The sequence below is a fragment of the Engraulis encrasicolus genome, chromosome 14 (assembly GCF_034702125.1).
Source record: "Engraulis encrasicolus isolate BLACKSEA-1 chromosome 14, IST_EnEncr_1.0, whole genome shotgun sequence".
Taxonomy (NCBI): Eukaryota; Metazoa; Chordata; class Actinopteri; order Clupeiformes; family Engraulidae; genus Engraulis; species Engraulis encrasicolus.
In genome coordinates, this window is record NC_085870.1 from 48,986,732 (window position 1) to 48,998,510 (window position 11,779).

Genomic DNA, 11,779 nt, shown 5'->3' on the forward strand with positions numbered 1-11,779 from the left:
CCAGTCATCATTTGCCCTCTGTCACCATCTAGTGGAACTGCACGTTATTGAGGGAACAATAAGAGCCAATGGAAGATGGCGTTCTCATACGATATTCCACTCTCTCCTCCAATATCTACCCTCCTGTCCTATCCTTTCTGCTTGTGGCCTCCTGCCTCATTGTCACCTCGCCTCTGTGGAGAAAAAAGTTTTTCCACAGTCAGCCAAGGCACAGGAACTTTTGGGGGACTCTTACCATTTCAACATCCTTTTACCCATTCTAAACCCTGATTGAAAATGAGAAAATTACATTTTAAATGTACATTCCTGAGAAATTGGATACAATTTGTGCTATCAATATTGCGTTGCCTCGCAGGAGGTGAGACATTGAACGTGAGAGTGAAAAAAATCAGCAAAAACGGTATAATAAATGACAAAAATGTACTGTTACAGTAAAAAAGTACTATTATTTCAACAGTGTGGCAATAGACGATTTTAACATCGCAGGCTTGGCCATGGGGCTGGGGTTTGGCGATGGTGCAGTCCCGGGCACTTGCCCCCTGTGCCTGCATGTGTGAAGAAAGCAAACACAGACTTTAGTTGAGCAAAGATATTTTTAATGAGATACTGGAGAACAGCAAGTATAAAGGGAGGAGGAAGAGGAGAAGGAAGAGGGAGGAGAGGAGTGGAGGAGGAGATAGGAGAGGAGAAAAGCAGGGAGGAGAGGAGGAGGAGGAGAAGGAGAGGATGGGGAGAAGAGGAGGAGGAGGGGAGGAGGAGGAGGAGGAAGCATTCTGTCCTTTATGCAGACAAGCCGTCACCCAAAATGGGAAGGGGGATGGGCGGGGGTGATTAATAGATAGAGTGAGGATGGATGAATAGATACAGTGAGGACTGATGGATGGATGGATAGATGGATAAATAGATGAGTGTAGACATTAATGCAAACAGGGCAGATGGGATGTACAGAAGAGAGGCGAGGATGGGCGCTGATGCAGAGTTAACAATGCGGTGTGTGTGTGTGTGTGTGTGTGTTCGGCATAGTGAGGTATGCATTTAGTAGGGGTGTGTGTGTGTGAGTGTTTAGGAAGGTAGGTAGGTGTCTCTGTGTGTGTGTGTGTGTGTGTGTGTGTGTGTGTGTGTGTGTGTGTGTGTGTGTTTAGTCAGGAAGTGTCAGGCAAGGACTGTGTGTTGGGGTCAAGTGAAGTATGTGCGTGTGTGTGTGTGTGTGTGTGTGTGTGTGTGTGTGTGTGTGTGTGTGTGTGTGTGTGTGTATCAGGAGGGGTCTGGAGAGGGTTCTCTGTGTAGTGATGCGTTCTTCTTCATGCTGTCCATGTACTCCTGCTGAGACACGGCCAACACAGACGCCAGGATGTCATCCTCCTCCCAACCTAAACACACACACACACACACACACACACACACACACACACACACACACACACACACACACACACACACACACACACACACACACACACACACACACACACACACACAGGTTAGACACTGCTAGCACAGACACCAAGATATTCTCCCAACCTACAAGCATACAAACACACATTCCTCCCAGTCTACATGCGCACGCGCGCACACAAGCACACGCACACACACACACACTAAATGTAGCATACTCGTACTCAGTCACACAATTAGTCAAAGCAGGCACATCAGAATGTGTGTAGTACACTGTGTACTCACCGAAAGCGGTAGGAGACATGTGCATGAGGGTGCGGTAGTCGAGATTGTGTGTGTGCGTTGGGTAGAGAGACACACGCGGGGATGAGGACGCACGCTCCTGAGGCACACACACCTGACTGCTGGTGCCTGCACGCGCACACACACACACACACACACACACACACACACACACACACACACACACACACACACACACACACAAACACGCACGCACACACACACACACACACAGTTATGACAGGTTAGATGACATGGAAAGCACCGATTCATTACAGGCTAGCTCTACATTGTTTTGAAGCCGTAGACCTTGTGTCACCAGTGTGGTGCCCGTGGGTGCTACGTACCCCCTCAAGGAGCTTCTGGGGTAACACATTGAGTCCCATGTGTTGAGGACCAAATAGTAAAAAATACGTTTCTGAGTTTAAACGTTACATTTCGAATCTAGAGCCTTCAATGCATGTTATATGTGATTTTTGGAGGTCTGTGAGAATTACATGTGGATACCCACCTTGGTTTAAATTGGGTTTGCTCTGCATTAAAAATGTCTAGGGACACAGAGTTTTCACCCACTAGACGGTAAAGTCTCACCATTAAAATGAGCCATGTTTAGGTGGCCCCATCACATAATATGCTGCGACTCAAAAACGTCAAAAAAGGGTTTAGAACACCAATATTCTACAACATTATTCCCTTGGCACAGTATTCAATGTGTTAATAAATGGTGACGACGACAAGATTTTACAAACAGTACATGTTTTTCTTGTTTTTAATTTGAGGTTATTTTTTTATAACCTTTATCAAAAACGAAAAGGAAACAACCATATTGTGAATTGAAATGATGTCAAGACATTGAGGTGGTTTTGAATGAACAAGTTGCCCTCTGTAGCCCTCAGTAGCCCTTGGGCAGTACTCCCAAACCCAGATAGGTCGGGGACCCCTTCCCTACACAATATCAAGTCCTCCACCTGTGCTTGTGGCCACGTGCTTCGCTGACGTCCCGTCTCTCTGGAGAAAACAATGAAGTTTCCCCGCTGTCAGCCTAGCCACAACTTTTGGGGGACTTCCCCCATTCGACAACCCGATTGCAAATGAGAAATAGACTTTGAATTATGCTTTTTACAAAATATTGGAGTTGGGGTAATGGAAAAAGACGACTTGGTCATCTCCGCCATTTTAAATTGTCCTCCCCATCATTTGGAGCCAATGAAAACCAGTCAATTATGACTTCTCAATTTGAAGACAGTCCAATCCTGCAATTCTAACAGCATGACAAAGGGTTCGGTGGAATTGACAACTGTCCTGTGTGTGTGTGTGTGTGTGTGTGTGTGTGTGTGTGTGTGTGTGTGTGTCTACCTGGTGCGCCGGGTGAGGGGGGAGTTCCGGGGGAGGAGGGTTTAGCGATGGCATCACTGTGGGCGGGGCCGGGGTGCTCTGGCGAGGTGTTGGCTCCTCTCTGGTGAGGCGAGCGGCTCGACCAATCATCAAAGGCGGAACAGGAAGCAGCAGAGGCGGAGCTACAGGCCGCACTGGCCTTACGAGGCTGAGGACACACACACAGTTAGACCTACTGCCGTATGACTACTACCAAGTGACCTGATATGAATGGGCAGACACACACGCACACACACACACACACACACACACACACACACACACACACACACACACACACACACACACACACACACACACACACACACACACACACACACACACACACACACCTGTCGCTGCTGCTTTTCCTGGTCCTGTAGCCACTGCAGGTAGGACTCCCGAGCCACCTGAAGGAGAGAGAGAGAGAGAGGTGGAGAGAAATATGGAGAGACAGACAGACAGAGAAAGAGAGAGAGGATGTGAGTCACAGTGTGTGAGAGACAGAGTGAGTCAGTGGGTGTGTGTGTGTGTGTGAGTTTTAGTCTGCGTCAAGTCATGACTCTGAGGAGTGTGTTGTGTCTGTGTCTCTAAATGTGTGTGTGTGTGTGTGTGTGTGTGTGTGTGTGTGTGTGTGTGTGTGTGTGTGTGTGTGTGTGTGTGTGTGAGAGAGAGAGAGAGACCTGTTCCTCGATGGCTTCGCTGGTGGCATCCCAGTCGGTGGCTCTCTTCTTGTCCTCCAGCATCTGCTGTTCAATCCAGGACTCCTCAGAGGAACGGATAGCACTCTTCATCAGAGACTGGTCCGCTTGCTAGAGGGAGAGAGAGAGAGAGCGAGAGATAGATAAGAGAGAGAGAGACTCTTTATAAGAGACTGGTCTGCATGCTGAATAGACAACAAGAGTTTATGTGTGTGTGTGTGTGTGTGTGTGTGTGTGTGTGTGTGTGTGTGTGTGTGTGTGTGTGTGTGTGTGTGTGTTCCTACCCCTGGTTTAAAGGACGGCAGTCCCAGTCCGACTCCAATGGTGGCCTTGTTGGGGTTGACCACAGAGTTGTAGTGCACGTTGCCATGGTAACTCAGTCGGATGGGCTCGTCGTTGTTCTGGTAGATACCATGGAACGTGTTGATTGGCTCTGCAACACACACACACACACACTTGCTGTATTGTTGTGCTCATTGTGATGTGTGTGTGTGTGTGTGTGTGTGTGTGTGTGTGTGTGTGTGTGTGTGTGTGTGTGTGTGTGTGTGTGTGTGTGTGTGTGTGTGTGTGTGTGTGTGTGTGTGTGTGCTACACAAATCCTACTCCGTGAGGCCAGTCCACTGCTATTGGAGCACACTCACATGCTGGGGCCCTCGCTCCATGTGGGGCCCAAACCCTGGACCCAACATGTTTTGACCCCTTTTACTGAGGTAGTTAAAAGCTACTGGTAAAAGTAGAAAGTGTAAAAACATTTCCTGACTGACAGGTTAGGGTTAGGGGTTGTTTTGGTTTGGGCACCGTTTAACATGCTCAGGCTATTGTTAGGGTTAATATAAATGGAAGACAGCTATATAAACAAAGAGAGTAGAGAGAGAGAGGTTCCATTGGCCCATTGTTTCCGGGTTCAATTATTGCAAGGGGGAGGGGGTGGGTGGATCCCCCTTTAGGCAGACCTAGGCAGACCTAAGGACTATTCTATTCAATGCTAGGAGCATTATGACACGCCCCTTTAGGCAGACCGGAACCTGGTCATGTTAGGTGCCCATAGCAACCTATTACATTGGCATATCTCTATATACTTAAAGAATCTCTGGTATAAAGGTTGGGCTGTGTGTACCTGTGCTGTACTGGTAGACCTCCACAGCTCTGTTGTACATCTCGGCCATGGCCTGCATCTCGATGTGGTTGCCGTGGGTGTTGCTCTTGCGTTTGCGGTTGATGTAGCTGCTGAAATCCTCAGTCACGTAGCTGGAGAAATAGTCTGCGTTCTTCACCTAACACACACACACACGCACGAACAACACACACACACACAGGATCAGTCACATAGCTAGAGAAACTACAGAAATATTCAGGGTTCTTCACCTGACAAATACACACACACACACACACACACACACACACACACACACACACACACACACACACACACACACACACACACACACACACACACACACACACACACACACACACACACACACACACACACACACACACACACACCACTGATCAGAAGGTCTGTACTAGGACCGCTTAATGCTATATCATTTTACATAACTACTAACTTTCAGATTACATTCTTGGTTATATTTCATTTTCGTGATTTTAAATAACATTTTGCACATACTTAAGTTGTGAATTGTTGCTGACAAAATCGTAATTATAATTTTTTCCATAATCGTGCAACCCTACGGGTTGGAGGATCACTAACATAATAGTGCTAAACTTGTTGTTCCCCAGAAAACAAATAAAAACACATTCACACACACCACTACCCCATTAGGTATTATCCTGCAGATGCCAGACGAAGTGAGGTGATATAGCGGGAGTGTGTGTGTGTGTGCGTGGTGTGTGTGTGCGTTTGTGTTCTTACCAGGTAGTCCATGCAGTGTTTGCGCACAACATCGTGCATGTCCTGGTCTCCATACACCTGGTCAGCTGCAGACAGAGACAGAGGGCACACCAATACACACACACACACACACACACACACACACACACACACACACACACACACACACACGTTACACTAATGGCACAAACACACCAAAAGCAACTTGAGCGACAATAGTGACGGAAGTAATTGACTTTGTATGGGGGAACTGGCGACAGAAGAGACAAAAGCGATGGGGCGGCAAGAGGTCATTTGAGTGACAGTTTGTAGTTGTACTTCAGCGAATATTATGCTAACAAACTATGATGCTCTTCGGCGACAGCTGCCACAGCCAATTGGAATGTCAGAATGCTTGCATTCTGCTTTAACCCATTTTAGCCTGATGCTGCGTATACGTTGTTTGACCTTGGGCGCCTGGAGTGACATATAAGCTTTCGCTGCATTCAGGCTCTTGAGATTTTAGTGTTTTTATTATAAAATGTGGGTATGTTTGATCTGAACACATTCTAATGCAAGATGAGGGTCCTAGCTTTTAAATGCAACTTTTGTCATATTTTTATGTGCTTTGAAGGCTGAGCTATTTGGGTTTTAATAAGCAAAGGGCACCTTTTCCCAAAAGGGTTTAAGCATTCAGCAGGCGTTTTTTTTGCAGGTGCCTTAGGCTTAAATGGGTTGAAGGTCATACTCTGTCACTTCCACGGCTCGTGTCGCTGTTAGACAGTGCTATGAAGACAGTTCAGCAACACTTTGTGGTTTTGTCTCTTCTGGTGTGTTCTGGTGTATGCGGCTCCTTTAAGGGACTGTATTCTGTAGTATCCAGTGTGCTACTGTGTTTTTAATGTGCTCCATTCTGTGTGTGTTTTTTTACCTAATGTTTCTTTTTTACCTAATGTTTTGTAGAGTAGAGTATTTTTTAATTAACTATTTGTTAATAAGTGTGTGTGTGTGTGTGTGTGTGTGTGTGTGTGTGTGTGTGTGTGTGTGTGTGTGTGTGTGTGTGTGTGTGTGTGTGTGTGGTGTGTGTGTGTGTCGTACCAACTGCTCTAAATAGACAGGCTCCATCCTCCTGCATCTTCTTGATGACGAATCCCTTTTTCTTCAGAGCCTTCTCAAACCACTGCTCCTGCTCATACACAAGCGCACACACGCGCGCGTGCGCACACACACACACACACACAGACACACACACACACACACACACACACACACACACACACACACACACAGACACACACACGAACATTAGGCACACACATGAAAAGGGAAAGGCCAAACAACACCCATATTGGTGGAAAGCATGCACATGCATTGTTTCCCACAGAGGGGTCATTACACGTGAAATAAGACACTTTGGGACTCCACCGACGCAGATTTTAATACAACTTGCTGTGCCTTTTCAGTTGCAAGGTAGAACCCCACAGCTGAATTTGCATGAAAGTGGCACTAATATTAAGAGAGAAATGGACTATGAAAGTTTTAATTAAGAGGGTAGGACACTTCACATTCATACTTGATTATATCAGTCCATTAGGAGATGGTTTTGATGTTGTTTGAAAGCTCTTTTCTGGACTCATCACTGGAAAGACTTTGATTCTGCAATTCCATATGAATTATGATATGAAACCCCCTACCCTGATGAAGGCCACAGTTCCGAAACGCGTTGGTGTTTTTTAATGCATTTGCCCTTTAAATAAAGTTTTTTACTACATTAACCAACTGAAGTGCCTGGACCAAGGATTTTTTTTCCTTCAGTCTTTTTTGAACATTGAACCCCTTCCAAGAGCACCAGTTGGTTTTGAGGGACACTAGTAGCGCTCTACCAACTCTTTTGATGAAACCCCATTGGTTTACATTTATTGTGGAAATTAACTTACACAACACAAAATCAGGGTAGCCGGAGGGCCAGTGAAGAGGGTGTGATGCTATCAAGCTGGCCACCTTAGCAAGAAAGTGCTAGGGAAAACCCTGACGTACAGCATACCAGGGCTTGACATTAACTTTTTTGCTTCGGCCACTGTGGATTGTGGTTTTACTGAGTCACTAGCCGTTTAGTCTTTCTGCTTGCCAGAGTATTGTTGTCAGTTTTTTATTTTTTATTTTTTAGAATAAGTTAGTCTTGCATTTAAAGAATAACAATTGATGCAACTACTGTGATTTGTCACACTGAAGAATTTACCAGTATGGCTAACATGACGTTTTTAATTCCAAATTAATAATTCAGAATGATATAGTTCCGTCGAGTTTACTTTGATCTTTCACTTAATTCAGTATTGTGAAGTGTTTATATGGCGTTTCCAAACCGGAATGAAGCTTTATTCAGAATTATTCAGTAGCCACAGCCAAGTTTTAAGCTTACCAGCATTTGGCCGGTTGACAGGTGCCTATGTCAAGGCCTGATATACATATGCACTCAAGTGGTACTGAGAGACTAGGGCAGGTCTTTGGTCTGTCTAAGATCTTCGGTCTCCCTAGAGTCCAGGCTTCCCACATTGACATCTGTGTGGTTTCATTTCTCTGTACGTAGTCATGATCTTACCCTCGCTCCCTCCCTTCATGCATGACACCATGATGACAACCTCCAGAATAACTTACTCGCCTCTCACACCATAGCAACCTCCACCCATGACACCATGGGTGGATTCCAATATGCAATATGCGAACTCCCGTCCTTCCTTGTCTCCTTGTGACCTCGTGATGACGTAACAGACAACAGAACTGTATTTCAATACAAACTTGGTTTTCTCCACGAGGCGGGGCGTCAGCGAAAGGCCACAGGCACAGTATAGGAATCCATCCCTTCAGACCTCCATGTTACCTTAACCTCTTCCATGACACTTAAGCCGCCTCCAAAATAACTTAGTGACTCGCCACCACCGTAGCAACCCTCCGCAACACCATAACACCGGCTCCAACGCCTACCATATCCACCTGGGTCAGCAGCAGCTGTGGCCAAATGGTTAAGGAGATGGGCTTTAGATCAGAGGGTTGCAAGTTCATACCCAACTTTCCATTCCCTACATCATACCCATATCTGAAGTGCCCTAGGGCGAAACCCTTGCTGCTCCTGGGACTGTAACCAATACCCTGTATATATCTGTAAGTCGCTGAGGACAAACGCGACTGAGTTTGGTGTAATGTAATGTTATCCACCTCCAATCGTGTCTGAGAAAGTATGACTGCTATTAGTGACAAAAGACGACCTGTGGGTAAAAGCAACAGCTAAGTGTAAAGTAGTGTAATGTAATGTAATCAACCTCCCATTACACCTTCAGTCATGGAGGCTGAGAGAGTGTGACTGCTACTGCATTAGTGAGGAAAGACGACCTGTGGGTAAAAGGACAACTAAATGTAATGCAATAATGCAATGTAATCCACCTTCAGTCCGAGGCTGCGAGAGTATGACCGCTATTACTGAAGTGAGAAAAGACGACCATCCTCCTGCGGTCTCCTACGGACCAGTCGCCCTAAATACACACGACTAGGCTACTGTTGACAGGTGTCACATTGACGGTGACTACTCACGCGACGGCACGCAGCAGCTCCCTCTTGACACACACACACACACACACACACACACACACACACACACACACACACACACACACACACACACACACACACACACACGAGCTAAACTAACTAACTATTATCTGGTGCGTGCCCTTTACGTCTGATCTCGTGCCAGCCTCACCTGTTCCACTGACGCAGGGTCCTCACTCTGCTGGCGCGCGCCGCCGCTCTCGTACTCGTCCTCGCTGTTGTTACCAGCGGGGGTGGTTGCCCCCTCCTCGCCGTCTGTCCCCGGACCCCCTCCACCACCTCCCGGTAGACTACTGCTGGGGCACGGGACGGTCTGCCGTCGCCGCTTGCTGAGCCCGGGTCCCGAGCAGCAGCCACCGACACTCACGGAAGCACCGACCGCTGAGGTGGAGGCGCCGTCGCATCCACTGACACCACCGATACTGCCAGAGGAGCCCGGGGTTACCGGTTGAGGCGAGGCCTGCTGGGGTCGGGATGTCGCCTCTGTCCGCCTGTCGTCCCTGGAGGTGTGGGGCGCAGCCTGGTAGGGCCAGGGAGGGGGGGAGGAGGTATGTGGTGGTGCGGCCGCCTGATAGGGCCAAGGAGGCGGCGAAGCTCGGGGTCTGGGGCCGCTCCTGCTGTTGCCGTGCTGGTGGGGGTCAGCGTTGGGGTTGCGTCTGCTGTCAGGATCCTCCGGGTCTGTCACCCCCCCTACGGCCGAGGCAGGCTTCTTCTTGGGAAGAATAGTCATGGTGGCTAGCTCTAGCAGCAGTAGCGCTTAGCTAACGCTAGCTAGCGAGCTAGTTCATGCAGACTCGCAAATAACGGCTCACAGCTTTTATAAGAATCTGTTTCCAAATACGGAAGATACAAAGTGAATCACGGACTCACTCGTTTAGCTGGTTATCGCTTTCGTTTTAATGTGTCGCTTCATCGACACCTCTCGATTCTCTGCGGTTCTTCGCCGTCAGAATGTCCGAGAGTTTGACACAAACATCAACAAACCACTTACGACAGTTGAAGGCTCACTTCCGGTTACTGCTTCTTCTGTCTGAACTGTAATTTCATGGTGGGCAAGGTGGCCATTTGTCATACTACTGACACCTACAGGCTTGGCGGTAGGAGTTACAAAACTACTGAATAAATCCAGGAGACAGTGTAGTAGTAAAACATTTATTGCATGCATACATTTGATAAAAGTTCTCATAAAATACACTTTCTGTCAAGGGGAAAATGCATAGCAGTGAATACACAACATTTATATACAACGACTGTCTCGCCTAACCCTGGAGGGCTAGTGCTTTAAAGAAAAGAAAAAAGTATGTAGGCTATTTGAGGATGGCTACCTCTTGACTGTCCACCAGAGAAGAAGAGTAGAGTTTTGTTGCAAAGTGACGTATCCACCATTTTTGACTTTTGCATTTTGTTCTTGGAAATGACAGAAGTCCTATCATCTATGTGTGAATTCTTGCCATTTTGCAATGCAATGCAATGGAATGCCCAATACGAAAATGTGAATTTCCCAAAATGTTCCAAAATGGATATACGTCATTTTGCAAAAAAAACTCTTCAAGACCAGACATACATTTCACATGCTCTCTCATATTGTCCCAAAACTACAAAAAGCAGGTAAATGGCTACAGGTGCGTCCACTCACATGGTCATGTTGTGTGTGTGTCAAGTTTGTCTGTCAGGGGACTGGAGTCAAGAAGACACATGCTGTGTCTGAAACGGTACACTTGTGCACTTCGGGCACTATATTTCAGCGTGCAGGGCACTTACACTAAAAATTCAGTGCACTGAAAGGCCAAACTTTCCATCCACACTACGCACTTAAGACCTCAGTGCCAGCATGATTTTTTAAGTGGTGGTGCATTTTTTCCTTCATTCTTTATTTCTTTCTGCAGCACTCCTCTCATTTGTCTGCAGAAAACGATAAGAAAGCCTAATTTAGGGAGCCCAAACATGGAGATGCAAATGCACCACGGCCTCAGTGCACTGTGTGCAATATGCACTAAACGTCAGCGCACTGACACAAGTGTGCCATTTGAGACACAGCCAGTCTGGATGGATGGATGAATGAATGTAGGCTAGTGGACCAGAATGTGGAGAGGATGCTTGTGTGTTGGGATTGGTGATATGTGGCATTTGCAGGCGAGAGAGAGAGAGAGAGAGAGAGAGAGAGAGAGAGAGAGAGAGAGAGAGAGAGAGAGAGAGAGAGAGAGAGAGAGAGAGAGAGAGAGTACTAAAGCTGGCTCTTGGATAGAATGAGGTGACTGTCACCCACTGCAGTTGAGCAACAGAGAGACACTGCCAGCCCAGCCACACTCTGCCAACACACACACACACACACACACACACACACACACACACACACACACACACACACACACACACACACACACACACACACACACACACACACACACACACACACACACACACAGCCGCACTCTGCCATCCATCCAGGGATTACACCGTGTAATCCCACAGCATCAATGATCCCTGTGTGTAATCTGTCAGCATGGGCCTGTGTGTGTGTGTGTGTGTGTGTGTGTGTGTGTGTGTGTGTGTGTGTGTGTGTGTGTGTGTGTGTGTGTGTGTGTGTGTG

General features: G+C 47.1%; 1 protein-coding gene across 1 annotated transcript; it reads right to left on the minus strand.

The window, feature by feature from the left end:
• Positions 1–574: 574 nt before the first annotated feature.
• LOC134463397 (OTU domain-containing protein 5-A-like) lies at positions 575–10,196 on the minus strand. Its single transcript, XM_063216599.1, has 10 exons — positions 9,341–10,196; positions 6,685–6,772; positions 5,629–5,693; positions 4,870–5,026; positions 4,037–4,185; positions 3,735–3,863; positions 3,405–3,461; positions 3,034–3,220; positions 1,681–1,806; positions 575–1,370 (listed from the first exon to the last, which is right to left on the minus strand). Exons 1-10 carry the CDS (start codon positions 9,917–9,919, stop codon positions 1,255–1,257), a joined length of 1,653 nt encoding a protein of 550 aa, XP_063072669.1. The 5' UTR covers positions 9,920–10,196; the 3' UTR covers positions 575–1,254.
• Positions 10,197–11,779: the final 1,583 nt, after the last annotated feature.

Excerpts from the sequence above, each read along its gene's own strand:
- LOC134463397 (XM_063216599.1), bottom strand. The coding sequence starts at position 9,919 with ATGACTATTCTTCCCAAGAAGAAGCCTGCCTCGGCCGTAGGGGGGGTG. Across the intron at positions 5,027-5,628 it reads AACACTGCATGGACTACCTG|GTGAAGAACGCAGACTATTT; the intron begins GTAAGAACACAA and ends TGTGTGTGTTAG. Across the intron at positions 3,864-4,036 it reads TGCCGTCCTTTAAACCAGGG|CAAGCGGACCAGTCTCTGAT; the intron begins GTAGGAACACAC and ends CTCTCCCTCTAG.